This window comes from Miniopterus natalensis, chromosome 6 (assembly GCF_054644295.1).
Source record: "Miniopterus natalensis isolate mMinNat1 chromosome 6, mMinNat1.hap1, whole genome shotgun sequence".
Lineage (NCBI taxonomy): Eukaryota > Metazoa > Chordata > Mammalia > Chiroptera > Miniopteridae > Miniopterus > Miniopterus natalensis.
The window spans coordinates 14051198-14072125 of NC_142086.1; the positions used below are offsets into that span (position 1 = coordinate 14051198).

Consider the following 20928-nt stretch of genomic DNA (forward strand, 5'->3'; position numbering starts at 1 on the left):
TCATGATCCACTGAGTGTGCTGTGGATAGTTTTCTCTATCCAATGGTGTGTGTGAATACTTTTCTCAATAATATTGTTAAGCTCTCCATTTTTAATAACACCTTGCAAGCATGTGTACCTTGTAATTTATAAATTTATCTTTCAAAAGCTTATTAATTATGCAGTCTCATCTTATTGTTATTGCTAATTTCTTTTGATAAACTAAGATGGATATGTCTGAGTAATGATTTGCCTTACCTTTATTTTTTGAAGTAAAAAAATAATTCCTGAGAAGTATTGATTTAGAACAGAAGGCCTGGTGAGTGAAAGAATGTGGGATTGTGGGGAAGCAAGAATTAAAGATATAAACTCTAAAGGCACAACTAGACATGAAGCTCCTTTAGGTCACTAATTAGAGACCTATTGCTGTGTAACAAATTACCATGAACGTAGGGGCTTAAAACAGCTCACGTTTATTCTCGCACTGTTTGTGGTCAGGAACCCAGATATGGTTAGCTTGGTGTTGTGCTGTGGGATCTCTCACAAAGCTGCAGTAAAGGAGAGGGTCAGGCTGTGGTCTTATGCGAAGGCTCAGCTGGGGAGTTTCTACTCCCAAACGTACGTATGTAGTTGTTGTCAGGATTTGGGTTCTTGAGGTGGACCAAAGGCCTCAGTTCCTTGCTTGCTGTTGACCGGGAACTTCTTTCTGATCACTGCCAATTGTGCCTCCTTATTGAGCAACAAGGCATCTCACATGATCAGAGGAAGCACATTGGTAGAGAGAGAGGGACAGAGAGAGACAGAAAGACAGAGAGATGAGAAGATGAAAGTTGCAACCTCTTATATCTTAATATTGGAAGTGACCTATAATTACTTTGCAATATCCTGTTCATTAAAGGCAGGTCATGAGGTCCAGCCCCAGTAAAGAGGAGGGGATCAGACAAGTGAGGGGGTGACCATTGAGGAGCATTAGCAAAAAAGCCTGCCATGGTGACACATCGTTCTGGCTTGATATTCCTTAATCATTTTATGGGACAGTGCCAAGCACATCGTAGTGTTCAATATGTTTCTGCAGAATTGAATTGATTTGCTATAAACCTTTGTGCCGTAAATATAACCTACATTTTATCAAACACACTAGTCATTCAAAAATGCCCGATCTCCCAGAATAACTTCCTAAGTCACAGTGCATGTCAATGTGAAAAGAATTTAACCTAATCCAGGTTATGCCTAGCTGGGCGAATTCTCATTTATGTGTTTTAGCTCATATACAGAAGTAAATACTTGAGTTTTAGTCAATTAAGGTGTTTTTTTTACCCAGGGAGATTTGAATTTTTGTATTATAAACTTAGATCTGTAAGCAAATACTATAGCAATAGTGTGCCTAGTATATTTTTTTCTTTAAAATATAACTTACTGATACCCTCTCAGCTTTTGTCATGTTGACCATCTGTTTTTCAATTCATCAGCTTTATTTCTCTTCACCTTATTTAAAGACCTGTTTGTAACTTTAGGGAAGGCCTATATTCTGATATGCTCTTGCATTAGCTTACTTGTCAAGCCGCATTAAAGATGTGGCTTTCAGTTCTTTCTAGAATGGGAACTTAAAAGAGAAAAAAAATATATAGACTCCATTTGGACTTGCTCTGCCTTTCTACATTTACAAAACCATTTCATTTCTTTCATCCAACATACTTGAATCCTTTACTATAGAGAACACCTCCTATTCCTCATTACCTGCAAAATCCAGGACAGAATCAAAAATTAACTCAAAATTTGAAAACAATAAACGCAATTTCATTTTAATTGCTTATGTTTATGAACGGATGTGCAAACCTCAGAAACATATAAGCAAATATCAGAACACATAGGTCCGTAAAAATTTGAGAAGTGTAAAAATGACTTGACTTTGCCCTGAGAGCAAGTTCTCTGTTTGCTGTGATAGAACCTGCGAGAAGGAGCTTTTCTCTCGAATGCTTTACTTGAGAGAAAGAGAGAAGAGACACATTTTGTTATCCCAAAGCCTTCAGGTAAAAGAAATGATATCACTGAACAAAAAACGAATTAACTGAACACTATGCAAGCCCCCAAGAGCCTTTTACCAGTTGAAGAGGGTACAGTACCAATTATCGTATTATCTCTCCCCACTCTCTGGGTGAATAGTCGAAAAGCCTAAAATTACAGTTGATGTTAGATTTCTTGGCTTCACTGGCAAAACGGAGTCATTTTCTTTTTGTGTGAATGCCGTAAACACACGGTGCATTGTCTAAGAGGAGGGGTCCTTAGTTTGTTATGGCATTTTTCTCTTTTTCATCTCCCACGTCAAAGGACCCTTTCCCCCCTTACTTTGTCACGTTGCAAATTGATGTAGCACCGTGTTTCTGAATGCCCGGCGATGGTCTTAAGTACCGTTTGAGTAGAGGCTTTTTGGCCTGTCAATTGTTAGGAGTCCAGCTCTGGAGAAGGTCCTTCAACTGGCCCGATGTGTCATTTTGGAACAGATTGAGGGCCTGCCAAAACACCATTTGCTGCCAGCACCGGATATTGTAGGGGTGCTCACCACCTTGTTACCATATTTTCGCACGTCTTAACATTGCATAAATAGGCAGCTGTTCTGTATTTAGAATATAAATGAGTCACCAGCTTGCTCTCCCAGGAGGATTTACCTGCAAGAAGGAACCACAAACCCCTTCTCAGCCCCCTGCCCCGAATGTCACACTGAAACGCACACTTCTCAGCTCATTCAGAGGCAAATCCTTACGCAAATAAATCACACCTTCCCTGCCAGTCAGACAAGAAAACCAAAAAAATGCACAGTTCACCGTGCTAGAATGGAACACATTTCCTCAGCAGCCAAAGCAGTAAATTAATCAGCTTATAAACCGAGAGTGAGCAATTTGTGCTGATTTCTTTCTCACTGCGCCTTCAGTAGGAGACAAGCTTCTCTAATCTCCTGAAGGGCCCCGACTTCATTAAGATGGAAAACCAAGTTAGGGGAGGTTTTGCAGGAGACGAGAGAAGAAAAGCCCTAAAAGTCACTCAGTTCTCTCTCTCGAGCTATTTTCAGGACAGGGGATTTCTATTTATTTGGAAAGTGACAATTAACGGAGAGACTTGGCCCAAGAAAGAATCAGAGGCTGAAGTGGGTCTCCTTACAGGACACCAAAGGCAGTGGGTTTTGCCAAATCCACATTTACAGCAGGTGATTTATGTAACGGGCTAGCGCAAACTGCTTAATTTTGACTTCATATAGCTTGGCCAATATATATATATATATATATATATACACACACGTATATATGTGTGTGTATGTGTGTGTATATGTGTGTATAGGCATGTATGCTACATATACATATACACACACGTGTGTGAGTGTATGTATTTCTGTTTTACCCATAGACACACTTAGGAAACACACTTGTCAGTGCTGGAATATTAAAGAACAGAAAAAAAGTTAAGCGAGTTAGGAGAAACAGAGGCGGTGGAGGTATGTGACGTATTTGCTGGTCTCAACTACTTTTTTGAATGTTTGCCCTTATTTGCTAAATGAACTCGGCGCTCTGCCATCGGATAGGGCCAAGTTCTTTCTCGGGGCTTTTCATGTCCCCAGTGGAAGGAAGGGCACACAGATAGATAGAGAGGTGACCTTTGGAGAGCCAGGCGTGCCGGATTTTCGGAGGTTACAGTGCAGGCCCAGCCTGCTGTTCTCACGGAAGGGGTGACATTCAGATGGCAGACTGCTGCAAGGGGCATCTCTGCTCCCAATGCCACGCTGCCCAGATGTCGCTCTGCAGGTGGAGACGCAGAGAGGATGAAAATGCAGCCCTGTGTGTGGGTGCCGGGGCGCTGCATGATGAGTCTGTGTTCGGAAGGACAGGGACAGCAGTGGGGATCTTGTCCACGTTCCTGTCCCGGGGAAAGGCCTTCTCAGAGATCTCCACCCGCTTCCCCTCCCAGGCAGACAGGCCTTCGTGCTCACAGGCCATGTGCACATGACTTGTTTCAGGCTTTTCAGTATAATTTGACAATTTATTTTAATGTGTTTATATACATATATGTATGTGTACTTTTAAAATAGAAGATAGGATCATACTACATAAAGTTTTGTACTTTGAGCTTTATTATGGATAATATAATTATTTATGAACTATATCATGAGCATTTCTCATTTTATTTTCCTTAGACTTACCTTGTTTTTAAATAAGATTTTATAGCGAAGGTACATTTTCACAGTTAACCATTTTCCTGTTGATGAACATTTAGGTTGGCTCTAGAATATTTTTTTAAATACATTTTTATTGATTTCAGAGAGAGGAAGGAAGAGGGAGAGAGAAAGAAACATCAATGATGAGAGAGTCATTGACCGGCTGCCCCCTGCACGCCCCCAACTGGGGATAGAGCCCAAAACCTGGGCAAGTGCCCTGACCGGGAATCGAACCTCTATCTCCTGGATCCTAGGTCGATGCTCAACCCCTGAGCCACGCTAGCCGGGAGGCTGTAGAATATTTTAAGTTGGGCATGGCTATGCTCTCAGTAAATGTTCTGGCAATTTTTTTTAGAACAAAGTAAATAAGACTTGAAGTTACCTTTTATAAGAGAAAGAGTTAAAGTGACTTTCATTGAGTTTTCTTTTACTACAATTGTTTTTCTCCAGTGTTACGAGATGACTTCCGGCAAAATCCCACAGATGTTGTGGTGGCAGCTGGAGAGCCTGCGATCCTGGAGTGCCAGCCTCCTCGGGGACACCCGGAGCCCACCATCTACTGGAAAAAAGACAAAGTTCGAATTGATGACAAGGAGGAAAGAATAAGTGTGAGTGAAATTAAAATGAATGCCTAGAGAGACTGAATCTCAAGTCTTAAAACTGATGTGTTTTCTCATTTTATTTAGAGTGAATAAAATTGTCGAACTGCATTTGAATCCTAACTACCTTTTATAGTGTATTGAAAGGACTGAAAAAGGGGAAACCAAGAACAATAACTTTGGAATGAGGTTTCAAAGAGAAAAATTATATAAATCAAGTGTACATAACAGATTAAGAATTCACCAACTTGAATATTTGCTGTTCAATATTGCAGTCTCAGCTCTTTTTAAGGTCTTCAGATGCATCTATTGCTCATGCAGTTTGTGAGTGTTAAAGTGTAAATGATGGCCATAAACCATATTAACTAGAACATTTCTTTTTGCACTATTTTAAAAATTATAAGAGGAAATAATTGGAGGTGATAAATATCTCAAACACTTTTCCAATTTTTTCCAAATTGATAATATTTATAACTAAACTTTTATTCATGAATCCATTTAAAAATTTAGAGATACAAAGTAAAAATTACTGGCTGGTTCTGCAATTTAGCTCTTGTAGAAAAATAGTATGTTTTCAAGGGAAATTGGTAATCAGGTGCCTCAGTTTATTAATATTCAAAATAAAACATCCAGAAAATGGTAAAGAGGTAGGTAAAGGAATAGCATATAATTATTTTATTTTTTCAGGAAGTCTGCTCAACATTTGTATGTGAAGTTTGTGAAAAATAGTCCCCTGAAACAATAGATAATGCCTCAACCATCTGACATTATTCTTAGTATAATTTTTTGTATTCAGTACAATAATTGAGAATAAATATATTTAAATTAGTAATATCTCATGTAACTGAAAAAAATGTTCCATTTCTATCAAAAATTCATATAGTCTAAGTGTCTATTATCTTTAAAACTCTCTAATAAATGAGGATTTTTTTCCAGTGTGCACATGTGATGGAATCATAACAAAGAACCAGAGAGGCCATGTAAGAGATCACAATGTGTGTTCATGTGATCCTGGCATGAACTGTTTTCATTCTGAGGATCTACACTGCCCTGAGAATTTGGTTGCTAGTGGTCGATGCTTGGGTACCAAAGTTATGAAAATGTGCTCCTGGTGATGGAATGCAATCAATGTTCAAGGGTTTCTAGCTCATGTTTGTGTCATTTACTTTTGCTTTGTAACAAACCACCTCAAAACACAGTGGCCTATAATAACCATTTTATTTAGACTATGGTTCTGTGGCTAAGCTGATAGCTCTTGGCTTGGGCCAGCATGGCTAATCTTTGCTAGGCTTCTTCATGCTGCTGTGGCTGACAACTGAATGATCTAGAATAAATTTACAACTTCACTGGCTTTCAGCTGGGCATCTTCCCTCTCCTCAGAGCCTCTAATTGTCCAGCAGGCTAACTCAGGCTGGTTCCCATGGTGGTCTCAGGGTTCCAGCTGCAGCAAGAGAAGGCAAGTCCCAATGTGCAAGCACCTTCCTTCTGGTGAAAGCTTGCTTTAGTTTCGTTGATTAAATCAAGTCATATTGCCAAACTCGGCTTCCAGGGGAGAAGGCCAAGCCTCCATGGTCATTTTTATAACTTAAGAGTTCATTACACTCTACTGTATGGAATTCAGAACATGTCGAACGTCTTTTCTTCCCAGGTAAAAAGAAAACAAAGTAAGAAATTCCCTTCTAGGACATGACAAGTTTTAGAGCCTGAAATATCTCTGCTGAGAACATAACTACATGAGTTTTATTTGCCTATGAATTTAAAAATTAACAAAGGAAAGAGCATTTTCTTATCTCATATCTCTTTAAGAATACTCAATCATTGTGAAGTGAAGATTATTGGATTAAGTAAATACAAAAAAGAAAATTGAAAAAGAAGCTATGAGTTAATGGTACACTTACTGAAAACCTAATTTTCCTTTAATGTCCCCTTTGACAAATACACATTTTAACATTATTACATTTGTTTATTCAGTCAATAAATGCTTCTGATGTAAGACATTGAGAGAGCAGCTATTAAAAACCAATGATTTGTACCAACTCATAGTCATCATTCAAAAAAATTAATCTGTTTTTATACAACCTGCTCTGCTCTTCAAAAATTATCACATAAAGTTAAGACAAAGACAATTAATACAAACAACTACACTGTAATCTACATGAAGGCAGAAATTTTTATATTTGGATTACTACTGAATCTCAAGTGCCTAGACAACTGCCCAGCCCATAGAAGTATTCAGTAAATACTTGTGGAATCCTTCTGAGTCGGATGGATTTCATTTCACTATCCAAGGAAGATATCTAGTGATCTTTTCTGATGACAGTGTTAATTCATCCAACCAAATCAGAGAGTGAAGACCAACCATTGGTGTTTAATGGGGGCAGACACAAGACTCAAAATAAGACCAGGCAGGAGATGAGGGCTGCCTTATAGAAGTATTCTAAAGAAAGGGAACTGAAGGCTTACATTGGGGGAGAATTTAAGAAAAGAAAGAACACATGCAAATGTCAAAATAGTGGGAGAGTTCTGAGTCCTAGACACTGACCTATTTCCATCAGGAAATACAAATGCTGTGCTTAAATATTCAAAATTATTTATTAGTGACTTTTTCATTTTCTTTTTTCTTTTCTTTCTTTCTTTTTTTTTAAATTTTTACAGATCCGTGGTGGAAAACTGATGATTTCCAATACCAGAAAAAGTGATGCAGGGATGTATACTTGTGTTGGCACCAATATGGTGGGAGAAAGAGACAGTGATCCAGCAGAGCTGACTGTCTTTGGTAAAACTCTCTTTTAAATTATAAATTGCTATTTATATCAACTTTCCATTTGTTTTTAAGAATTTTTTGTTAGTACTGAACACCAAGCCATATAGGGACAGTTTTTTATGACTTGTGCTGAGCAGTGACAGACTGGAATTGTTGTTTTCCTGTTCTGTCTCCCAGATGAAATCTTTGATGGGAAGAAAAAGAAGGCGTTTGAAATGTTAATTCACCTACTCTATTCATATATTTATAGGAGCTTGCCTTTTATCGGAATGTAAACAATTGCTCTTTCTCAAAATTTATTTGAGATGTTTTATACATCTAAAGTTTATCACTTATTCTACTATGAAGCATTTAACAAGTTTTTATTATGTGCAAGACAAAGGGTAAGGCTTTTGTGTGTGTTTTATGTTTTTGTTTTGTTTTTTAAGTTAGAGAATGTAATACAAAGACATTTTAGTTTTCCCTACTTTTAAAAATTTCAAATAGAGGTATTTGGAGTTTTAACTTATTATTAAAAGAATATATATATACATATATATACACGTATATATATACATGCACACACACAATCAAAATTAGAGAGAGAAAAATAATTTTGCTATGATATTTATGTTTCTTCAACTTTAAGAACCAAAGAACTCTTTAGCTGGGGTACTTTACTTAATCAGTTAAAACCTGGTAAATCTGTATCAGAGAAGCGGTGGAGAAAGCATTAAGAAAGAGAAAGCTGTGTATCATAAAGATGGCTGAATAAACAAAAATAAGAAAAATACTGCAGGGTAGCTGTGGAAAACTGAAAGAGAAATGAGATGACAGAAAGCTGGGAGAAACAAGGATTCTAAAGATACTAGAAAATGAAACATTCCTTTAGAAGACATCAAAGTCCCATTCAAATCTCTGTATGGAGATATATATTATGTATATGCACACACACACCGCACACATGCACACACACACGTATATGCACACATATATTTAAGTATATTTGTGTGTGAATAGCTGTATCTTAATTTAAAAATTCAGTATTGCAGATATTATGTGACTTTCTTTTCCACATAGAAGAGATTATTGTGATTTTTAAATTACTTTTTGTGTGCCAGTAAAAGAATCTTCTGGTTCTATGCATATGACAGTATCTTATTTTTGGCCATAATTTCAGAACACGCTTGAGGTTAGCATCAGAATCCTGCATAAGTCCCTAAAGAAACTTCTTTGGTAGTTTGGGAAGTGCCGCCCCATGGTGTAAAGGGAGGTCCTCTGCAAAAAGGAGCCTTGCTCCTATTCTAATTACATTGGAGCATCGGGGTGCGCTTTATGAATATGTACCAGAGTGCAGGCCTCTCTCTTTCAATCACTCTGAGCACCGAGTAATCTCGGCTAATACTCCTTGCGGATACTAAGCAGCTTGAAGTCCCAAATGGCAAAACCTGGAGAAATCTCATTCGTTAAAGGAATTGAAGAGCAAAAATAAAATCGTTCAAAGTATGCACGTAAATTTCTGTCCTGCAGAGCTCAGGCAAGCATCAGTTTTCCATTACATTTCATGCAGTCATCTCTGAGAGCCCCCAAATGTGTTTCACTCTGTAATGAATAAAATACAGTTTTGTCTGGCAATATATAAAATTAGTGGTCACTAAACGTTAGCATTGAAAACCCACAAGAACAGCCATTCCATTTCAAGAAACACTCATGCTCTTTTTTTCCATAAGTACCACAGCTTTGGAACACAGAAATGTCGCATGACCAGTATTTACTGCCTTCCGAAGGAAACGGAAAGTGTTTAATCTCATTACCCCAGCAATTAGACTTACCAAAATGCAATTGTGCTATGAAATATCTACCTAAAGACATGAGGAGAAGTCCAGGAATCCCTAAACATGTCAGGAGTTACAGGGGAGCTTCTAAATTATTTTGAAAATAGCTATAAAGCAAAGAGATTGAATTTGTCTAGAGGCAGTTCCTCGGGAAGAATTGATTTAGGGAAGCTGAGAAACGTTTATCTGATGGTGTAAACTAGTCAGAACTGACCTAAGAGGTTATAAGTACAATATTATATTGAGGGGGAAAAACTAAAATTCCATTATTGATAAGAAAACAGCATCCAAACCCAGAAATAAAAGATAAAAACAGTAGTGATGGTCCAAACCCAGGATGTGACAAGCACTGCACGCGAGAGACCCCTTCTGTAGCTTATTCCCCAGTCTTAGAGAAAATAAAACAACCAGCATGTTCTGGATCAGGAGCCTTCCTTATTTTATTCTGGTGGTTTTGCACCCAGCTCATGTTTTCTGTTAAACCTCTTTATATTTTATCATTGTTAGAATTATCACCTCTGATCTAAGTTTAGAAAAGTAAAAGTAGTTACACTATCTCCCTCTAGTCTCTCAACTTCATTTTCATGTAGCAGGAATTCTGCTATAAAAAACCTGGCTACTAAAACGACTCTGTAGCTATAGAACATTTGTAAATGTCCTTTGCAACCCCTATCTTTGCTTTACGATGTATAATACAGAAAAGGTAACTGATAATGTTTAATTGTTCAGAAATATGATTCACTTATAAATGGCAAGAAAAATAAAGGGTCTTTGCCAGTATAACAGTCATCTGCAAGAATTATGATTCTCTAATAGTAGTTCTGGACTTAGATGGTTTTAAGTTTGAAAATTATAACTTATATTTTCAAGATCTGCCCTGATCAATGGAACTTAATGTTCAAAATTTTACTATATCATACTCCATGAATCATTTATTCTGTTTGTTCTTCTTTGATATTTGGTGGCCATAAAATACGATCCTAGTTAAGTAGGAGATACCAAATCTAAAAATTATAAATAGGCATCATAGTGTAAATGGACGATAAAATCTATGGGAGGGCCTAGATGCCTTTATAAAGAATATTCCCGCCTTGGCTGGTGTGGCTCAGTTGGCTGAATCATCACCCTATACACTAAAAGGTGGTAGGTTCCATTTCTGGTCCGGGCACATACCTAGGTTGTGGGTTCCATCCCCTATCAGGATGCCTTCCAGAGGCACTGGATTTCTCTCTCTGTCTCTCTGTCTCTCTCTCACCTTCTCTAAAATCAATTTTTTTAAAAATAGAATACTCCGTAGCACTTTACATATGTCAGTTAAATTTCCAGGATTCTAAAGGCAGAGAAACTAGAATTAAATTACCTAAGTTTATACCAATGGTTAGGTATGGGACTTCTGTTATCCAAAATTTAACTGGTATTAAAAAACAACTAAAAATAACATGAATATTTTCCAAATGATTTTTTAAATGTTTATCAAAGTAATACATGAAAAAAAGTTATATGTCACATTTCTAATAGACACTAGAAGTATTACAAAACTTATAATGAAATACAGAAAAACGTTGCCCCCGCCTAGCTTTCCAACACACACACACACACACACACTCTCACTCACTCACTCACTCCTCACCTTTAAATATTCCTGCAAGCCTGTTTTATCTTTTTCTCTTGGGATTTATTTCCATATTTCTAAATATGTACTTATTCTACAATTTTATACGTTATTTTGATTGCCTGTTCTGGAAGTTGATGACTTGATCCACTTATAGCCCTGCCCCACCCTTTCACCTCCACTTTCCCTTCTGTTGGTCTTTTCAGTGTAATGACTTTAGAAACATTGGTTATATTAATATTCTGAATTTGAATTAGTATAACCATGCAAATATAGACTGCGAGCTGTTATGCTATCATGGTGGCATTTTTTTCTGGTACAATATTCGGTCTCCTTTGAATTAGCAATAAATCCATTTTTTTCCTTATGTTTATCTATACCTATCCTGAATTCTTCTTGAAATCTCTCACAGAATGTTTACATCTCTCTAAGTTTTATTTAGATACTCAGTCCACCCTGGCTATAGCCATCCTGGAGGCTTCAGACTGCTGGCCCAGTCGGGCTGGGCTGGATGCTGCTTGGGCCTCTCCACAAACTCCATCCTCATATTTATCTCTCCTTTGACCTGGTACCAGGTTCCTTTTTTCCTGCATCCTGCGTGTTTTTCTTGGGTAATTCCTATATTCAGAACTGTTTCTCCTTCTTTCTACTTGACTCGGGCCTAGAGCTCATCCCAGGCCAAATGCCTTTATTCCATCCACAACTTAATTGAAACTTTGGTTGCTTATAGAATGCTAGTTGAACAAATAAATGTTTTTGCTCAGAATATTGAAGTGCCTCTCCAATATCGCTGGGCTTCCACTGCTGCTATTGAGAAGACTCCTGTGCTTCTGGTCCCCAGGGGACCAATTTTCCTTTTCTTAAATTTTTCTTTAGTGCTGCCTTTTTATCCCAGTGTTCTGAAATGTCTCAATACTGTGCCTTGGTTTGGCTCTTTTTTCCTTTTACTGGATGGACCCTTGGGGAGCCATCTCAGTCGCAAAACTCTTTACCCAAATAAGTCAACGAAATGTCCCCTCCGTTTTTTCTATTCCATTTCTCTGTCCAACATGTGTTCATTAATTAGATGTGAAACCCTCTAGGTTTTTCTGTACTCGAATTCTTCCCAACTTGTATCATCTTGTTCTTGTTTCAAGGATGTTTTAACCTCTCTTGTACCAGAATTTTAAAAACACTTTTTTTAAATAAAATTTACTTATGATGCTTTCCTGCTTTTATTTCTTCTGAACTTCTTCTCCCCCACCCCTGCATTGTTCAGTCTTTTACACTGGAGGCTTTCTTCAAATATCAAGTGATCTATTGTTCATTTATATTTAATTACTGTTCACTAAAAGGACTGTTGGAAACTGACTCTCATGGTAGGATACTCAGAGTGGGAACTAGCCATTTTATTGGAGATGAAGACAGGAGTTGGGGCTGGTGATGTTGATTTTCAGTTATTGGGTGAGAAATAATAGTTGATGGCCTGAGTGTAGTTGAGATACCCAGAGACAAATCTATGAAGGGAGATAGCTGACAGCGAAATCTTAGGAAATATCTAAGTTTTATTTATAACCTGTGGCCTTCATTTAAGTAGTCAAAACCCAGGTGATTGTTGGGAATAGTATAGTTTAAACAAATAATGTTTACTTGAAAACTTTAAAACAGCAAAATATTTTCTACCTAATCACTTATTTAACAAATATCTCTTAAGCACCTACTAAGTGCCAAGCCCTGTTTAAGTGCAATGAGATGAATAGACATGTACCTTGCTGTCAGTGGGTCTCTCATATCATATTATCAGCAGTAACAGGAAACTTTGCCTCTAATACAAGGTGAGAGAGGCATATTTTTTTCCTTCCAAGAATATTTACCTACTTACCTTTGCTTAGAGGATGATTTCTCTTAGACAAAGAAAATTCTTGGCAAGAAAAGAAATGAATGCAGCTGGGACTTAGTTAATCACACTCAGACAGACTGATCTTTATCATTCAGTCTCTACTAGAAGGGCCCGATATTTCACACTAAATGGCTCTCATAGCACATGTTCCTTCATATAGGCCCAGTTAAATAAAAGGAGACATACGGGGCAGGCCATCTGACTTCCCAAGTTAATAGACACTGCAGGGTGGCAGGTCCTTCTGGGTGAGCTGAAGCTGAAACACGGTTTACAAGCAGCGGTTAGCTCTAACGTCCTTTATTGCATAGCTTTGGTCCTATAGGACGTAAAGGACTCTACCTAGGTAATTACTGCCGTAACAGTACTTTTATAATGACAAACAAAGTTTATTTTAAAATTGTTGAGGTTATTTTATTATAGTTGTCACGGCACAGCCACTGACAGTCTTACAGCCGTATTCAATGACTGAATACACTTGGAAAGAGAAATTTGTCCACAGGCCACTTTTTTCATTATAACATGTAGATAAGAACTTATGGGAATGCATTTTAGATTTATAGCATTGTGTGTTACACTGAATATTTTTCTTTCTATTATTGACATAATTACAATGAGACTTAGCATTTGATTTTATAACAGCCACATACAAAGTTGGATTTTTCCAGAATACCAATTTGGGTTTAAATTGAGAGTTGTACTTTGCACAGTACCACACAGCAAACAACACTACTGTCTCTAGAGAGATTAACTTTGTAAGCAAGTTATGCAGGTAATTCAAAGCCAGTTAATCTCACATAAAAAATGTTAATTGCATTGGCAAAGACATTGCCTCTGATCACTCCATGGCTATATAATTAGGAACCTGGCCATTCAGAGGGACTCTAATCTAATTGATAAGCAGTCAGCAAGCAGCCCTGGAGATTTCTAGCCCTGTTTTTCAATATGTGATCAGACATAAGGTGATAACATGGAAAAATCAGTGACCTTATTTTGACACGCCTTAAAGTGGCTTGGTCAGTATTCAGTAGTTCAAGATGTTTCATATATGTTCATTTTAATTGTGCAGAGCTTCCTGGGATACAAACTCCATGAGGCATTAATGGGTATTGAATGTGATCACTTATCAACTTCCTCGGTGATTCTCTTATCAATTTAACTTTCTAATCCTTCTAAATTTACATTTCTTTGCAGATGATTTTGACACAAAGCAGTAAACCCCAAGACATTTCCTTGCATTTCCTATAATAAATGCCGGAAAGGGGTGTGGCTTTGTGTTGGGTTTATGATAATAGTGACCACTGCAAAGGCAAAGCATACATTTCTGCCTGAACAATGTTTTAAATCTTTAATATTCATGTTCTTGATTCTCATATTTTCTGGAAATAAAGTCTATTCAAAGAAACTGGAAAACAGTTTTTACAAAAATAAATTATTTGCTTTTAAATAAATGACAGACCAAGTTAGAGTTTTTAACATATAGTTTTTGTAGGCAGTTAAAATTTTAAAGTAGCTGACCTTAGTATAATTATCAGAAACAATTGGACTAATGAGTAATACCACTAGAGATAATTGTTGTAATTCTCAGACTAACTCTTTAAAAGTTGTGACCAAGCTCTAATGTATTAGTAAATTCAATGTTACTTTGTTGGAAGGCACAACCTAAGATATTCAGATATAAAACCCATCTGAATGCACCCTGTGTATGCCAGTGACTTTCATCTGGGTTATTCTTTGCATTGTCCTTTTTATTTTTAATCATTTGAATTACATTTCAATCACGAGCCAAGGCTAGGTTTCCAAAAGTTCTATGCCACATCCTCTCCTGTGGTTATGCAGTTGCCAGGCAACTAAACTCTGCTTGAGGGCAGAAAGGAACAGAGAAGGTTCATGGCGACGTCTCCCACTCCTGCTGAGTTCATCAGAACAGCAGCAGGGGACCCTGTATCTTCCTTCTTCTCGAAATTATAAGCCAGGTGCTTCCACGTGTCTTCATGTAAAAAACAATGTGCCTTAGAACATGTATGGTAACTAAAAAACCCTCGAGGGTCCCGATGGTGTCCCCTGGATGAAGAGACAACTTTAGGTTTGTGACAAGTCTAATGTGAAGTTTGTCCTTCAGATTAATTATACTCATATGTTGCCATTTTGTGACTGATAGCATGTTAAAGGAAGTATACAAAATCATCGCCTGAAAATACGCACAGTGTTTAATGGAACTGGTCTCACGTACCATTATGCAATTTATTTTATAGTCAGCAACACGCCATGAAAATTTTCCATGTTAGATGGAGATAAATGGATAGGTAGCTTTAACAACAAATGACTTACTAGTTTTTCAATATATGAATTTGTCACAGTTCATCCGAAAACTTGCCATTTTCCAAGATGATTATAATGATCATATGTAGTTTTTATGGTTTTTTTGCATTTATCAATTACCAAAGTTCTTGTTCTGTATTTGCAATGTCTGCGGGTAATGATTATTTTGGCTTTTCTCCAATAGGCACACTTCCCTTCTTTTCTTATTGATTACTAATGTTGGCCTGCCCATCTTTGTTCCTGATTTTAATAAACATGACTTTAGTATATTACTTTTAAAATAATTTTTGCATTTAATTTCTGATAAAATATCTTCATCATGCTTAACAAGTTTCTTTTGATGTTTTCTTTATTTAGAATTTTTAATCCAAGAGCTTTTCTATTCCTATAATAATGATCATATTTATTCTTCTTTTCCCCTCTATTATATAAGTAGTCTCTTGTATCTTATTAGTTAAGAATACATTTGACTTTAGTAGCAGAAACCTGGGTAACAGTAGCTTAAGAAAAAAGGGTTTATTTTTGTCATATGTACCATTTCTGCAATGAAAGGATCTGCATACACACACACGCACACATGCACACTCACATGCACACGCATAGGCACACCCATGCACACATGCAAACACACACATGCACCCACACATGCACACACACACATACCATAGCCATACTTTACCTGATGGATAAAAACTTGTTCCAATTTGCCAAATAGGAACTTGAGACCCTTTCTAGACTTGAAATAATTTCTTAGAATGACAGTTTGACCTAATTGACTGCTTCATGTTTTACTTCTAATTCATCGCTCACAGATCTGCCAGCATGACCTTTTTCACAGGCTCATTAAAAATGGTGCTTCCTTACTTAAGACCCTCAAATAGCTCTCTCTCACCCTCAGGGCAGAACTCACTTTTCTGGACATGGTGGACAGGGTCCTTCACTGTCTTGACTAACTGTATCTCCCACCACTTTATTTATTTTTATATATCTTTATTGATTTCAGACAGAGGAAGAGAGAGAGAAAGAGATAGAAACTTCAGTGATGAGAGAGTCATTGACCCCCTGACTCTTGCATGCCCCCAACTGGGGATCCAGCCCGCAACCTGGGCATGTGCCCTGACTGGGAATCAAACAATGATCTTCTGGATCCTAGGCCGATGCTCAACCGCTGAGCCACACCAAGCTGGACTCCCCCACCACTTTCTAGATGAAACCAAGCTGCTGGCATTCACCAGCTACCAGCCTCAAAGCCTGGCATAGGAGAAGCTGCGTCAGCATGATCTGAGTGAATGAGCGGGTGAGGGAAAGACCCACCAACTCGCTGGTCCATGTTGTAATGTCTCCATTACAATCACAGGGGCCAGCAAGGGTCTTCTGACAGGTCTTTTTCAATCTCAAGTGATAAACAACCGCGGCTTAGCTCTCTTTTAATTTGAATTGTTGCAGCTTTTAGATGAATTGGATGAACATAGTCAAGCGATGGCAATGAAAAAGTCAATCCCTCATTCTATGCTAATTATTTATTTTTATTATTAACATTCCAAGCACTCATAAGGAGATATTGATCCTATTGCTTATTTACTGTCATAAACAATAGCTCAATAACAACCATGCCAGCACAAAAATAGTTGTTTGGAGCACAGAGTGTCCAGAGTACAAAAGGATAACACTAAATTCTTTCATCCAACACGCAGATTTGTTCTGTTGTGAAGGGGGCACACTTAGTTGCTAATTGATTCTACTACTTAAAATCCTTAGAAACCATCTTTTTTTTACTAAGTTTTTATGGCTTATTTCTAAATTTTGTATTAAAAAGACTCGTTGTGATAAAATCCTATTTGCCTTGTTTTATGGCTTGAGGTGTGGGATATTAGTACAGGAACTTGAACATATGTAGGTCTGTGTTTTAAAGAAAAGTTTGATCCCAACTGTCACCTTCATTGTGGAGAGATATAGTTGCCTTCCTTCCGAATACCAATGATGGTTGAGTTTATTGTGATAAAATATGATCTTGCCCTGGCCGATGTGGCTCAGTTCCTTGGGCATCATAATGTGCACCGAGGAGTTGCCAGAGGGATTCTCATCAGAGCACATGCCTGGGTTGGGGGCTTGATCCCAGGCAGAGGGCATGCAGGGGGCAGCCAATCAGCGTTCCTCTCTCACATTGAGGTTTCTCTCTCTCTTTCCTTCTCCATCCCTCTCTCACTAAAAATCAATAAGTACATCTTTTTAAAAAACGATCTTGTAATTTATACATTTGTTTTATGAATGTGGATCTTTAGTCAATAAAATCATGTATTTCCATTCTATACTCTTAACGTAATGTTATTTGAAGTGATTTATTTTCTTTAAAGGTTTCTTGCTAAATATGTGTCAGTTTTTGTGGCACTATATTCAGATTTTTAAATTGTGTTTGTAACTAAAGTCCTAAGTGACTAAATATAACCGTATGGCAAAAAAAATTGTGTCAACTCCCTGTGTATTTTTGCCTTGCTTTTTCTTGACTGTCTTTCAATTTCAATAAATAGCACCATTTTGGACTTTTCTATGATTTGGAGACACATGCTAATAAAATTTGAAAGGTGATTTAAATTATAATAATTTGACAATTATCAAAAGGAAGAAATTAGACAGGGAATTGAAGTGTTTAGAGAAATGTAAAGCTACTTTTTGTTTTATATTTCTCTTACATGGTAAGATGCTTATGGACAGGTATTATTTTTTCCAAACCTTATAGGGAGGAATGTTAGAATTCAGATTAACAACAAAGGAATAAAGGATAGAAATACTAAAACTGAATGCTAGAGAAATAAACATAAAAGTTAAGTAAAGAAAAAATGGGCAAACATTGGAGCACTATTTTAAAATAATTAAAATAGGTGCTTTTTATTTAAGAAAAAAATGAGATTGACAGCTTTTTTTCTTACTATTTAGGAAAAACAGAAATCAAATAGACAGCTTTCCATGCATGAATTGAAAATATCCATGTACGCACTGGGTCTTTGTCAAATGATAGCTTGAGTGGGAAAATTTAGATAATGCTTATGTGCAAAAGCACAACTTGTTTTGTATTTGTTAGCATTCCTGATGAAAAAATAATATGCTTTATTTTTTATATTTTACATTAGTTTCAACTTTTAATTTTTCCATTATGAGCCATTGTAGTAGATGGATGTAATAGCTACTTCTGTGTTTCAAAATATCTTATTTTATTCAATTGCACTGTATTGGTAAGTGCCTATTCAGACATTGTTGAGATGCAGAGTTGAATACCTGCGTACCAAAAGTAAGCCTACGCTTTTTTGCTTTCTCTATAATGTCCATAAACCATGCGGAATATTTGTTTCATTTTAATTCTTCTTTTCTCCTAAGAGCGACCCACGTTTCTCAGGAGGCCAATCAACCAGGTGGTGCTGGAGGAAGAGTCTGTAGAATTCCGGTGTCAGGTCCAGGGCGATCCTCAGCCAGCCATGCGGTGGAGAAAGGATGACACAGACCTGCCCCGGGGAAGGTGAGGCCATCACATGCTCGGCAAGTGTTAGGTGCTCATCGAATAACTAGAAAAGAAAAAGCAGCCCAACTGCACCACCGAACACGCTTCTGTCCTGCCGTATCATTTTCACATAGGTGATTTTTACACACACAAGCTGCTGTTGGAGACACTGACGTCCTCCAGGCTTTTGATGTCGCTCTGTGATTGAATGTCCCCATGAGTGCCTGATTCTCCAGTCTATGTGTCATCCCCGCAGAGCAAGAGTTGCTGAGGTGCTCGCTTCCTCGGGATCCCTTGTAGGTCTGCTCCATGCTCGACTGCCCCTGGCAGCCGCCTCCCAGCTCCGGGGCAGCTGCCCTGCTGCAGGCGGCGCTGGGCTCTGCCTGCCCCTGCTGCCCACAGCGTCCCTGGCAAAGGCTGCTGCTGGCGGCCCCCTGTGAGGCCTGCAGCCGGGGCACCTGCTCAGCACGATCCTGAACAGGCAGCAAGCAGCTGACGTCACCATCCACATAGGGAAGCTCCCACTTAGGAACCTGTGTCACTTTCTCACTTGCCCAGTCTTCATGGAGAACTCCTCCTCCAACTCTTCTTTTTTTTTTTTTTTTTTTAATATATTTTATTGATTTCAGAGAGAGGAAGGGAGAGGGAGAGAGAGATAGAAACACCAATGATGAGAGTTTCTATCATCACGCCCCTGGCTGGGAATCGAGCCCGCACCCCGGGCATGTGCCCTGACCGAGCATCGAACCACCAGCCCTGGATCCTAGGTCGATGCTCAACCCCTGAGCCACGCCGGCCGGGCTCTTTTCTATTTATTCTTATCACCAAACCCCAAAACTTAATTTCTCAACTCTCTAGGGTAAGTCAAAAAATGTTTGTCATCTTTTATAAAAATAATTTTAATTTTTTTTGGTCTAACTTTTGCCAAGATGTTGCCTTTTATGATCAGATAAATCGTTCAAATGTTGTTTTCCTGTATAAAGACCAAGTCAAGCCGTAAGATTGGTGTGTCTTTCTATTACTCCCACCTTCTGAAACTACAGCCACCACATCTACTATAATCATAAAATCCACTTCCTGCTTTTTTTTCTACTTTTTTCCTAAAATAAGAAATTAGTTTTCATTCAAGTGCCTGAAATTAAACATGGTTTCACAGAAGTCCTTTGGCTTTTATGAGCTTTCACGGGCACTGCTGTCAATAGTTTTCTGAATTTATATGTTCTTTTCAGCATCTCAGGTTTATGTATCCCTAGGTCTATAAACGATACTTTCTAAAGTCACGTCCTCAACAACACTAGCTTCAAACTGACCAACATTTTAAGTAGTTAGTGAGAGGTTCTTTGCAAACTATAGGAAAAAGACAACTGAAAATCTTAATTCAGTTAATTTTCCAGCCTAAAGAGTCGGGAAAGTTGCCTCTGTTTCTTTTGTCACTTTGCTGTCAGACATCTAGTGTTAAAGGACTGTTATCAGGAGAAGCCTGTGAATGTGGGGCTCCTAGGCCTTCTCAGTGGAGAAGCAGGATTAAAAAGTCAGGAGCATTTATGGAGTGGAGTTGTTGGAGCTCCTACTCTATGCATAACAAGTACTTTTCCTCAAATTTGAGAGAACTTAATGTATAATTTTAAAATGGTGTTGGAAGATTTAGGATTGAGAGATGAATTATATAATAAAATGTAGCCTAGTGTAAATACAGGCCAATTTTCAATTACTGGAAGTAAGTAGCCTTGTTTGAAATAACTAAACAAACAACAAAAAAGCCTTTCATTTTGGAATAATTTTGGATTTATACAAAAGTTACAAAGATGTTACAGATAATCCCCTTACATCCTATACCTCTTCTCCCCTATTGTTAATATTTTTCATCACTGTGAAACCCTCCTCATTCCTAAAGAACAAATGCTAATATATAATATATATTTTTTACGGTATCTTCATTTCACCAGTTTTTTCATGAATGTCTTCCTTCCTTCCTTCCTTCCTTCCTTCCTTCCTTCCTTCCTTCCTTCCTTCCTTCCTTCCTTCCTTCCTTCCTTCCTTCCAGTCCAGGGTATTTTATTAGTTGGATTTCATAGAGTGTTGCATTTAGTCGGCATGTTTTCTCAGTCTCCCCTGGTCTGTGACAGGCTCTGTCTTTTCTTGTTTTTATGACCTTGGCTGTCTTAAGGGGTACTGACCAGGTATCTTGTAGAACATTCTCCAAACTTCGATTTGTCTAGTGTTTTCTCATGATGAGAATGGATTTGTGGGGTTTTAAGAAGAAAG

General features: G+C 37.8%; 1 protein-coding gene across 10 annotated transcripts in view; it reads left to right on the forward strand.

The window, feature by feature from the left end:
• The window catches only part of ROBO2 (roundabout guidance receptor 2), a 557240-nt gene that overhangs the window by 395243 nt on the left and 141069 nt on the right, over positions 1-20928 (forward strand). For all 10 annotated transcript variants that reach the window (XM_016201743.2, XM_016201744.2, XM_016201747.2 and 7 more), the window contains exons 3-5: positions 4634-4791; positions 7438-7558; positions 18543-18681. In XM_016201743.2, coding sequence (XP_016057229.2) covers positions 4634-4791; positions 7438-7558; positions 18543-18681 — 418 coding nt within the window. The remainder of the gene's footprint in view (positions 1-4633; positions 4792-7437; positions 7559-18542; positions 18682-20928) is intronic.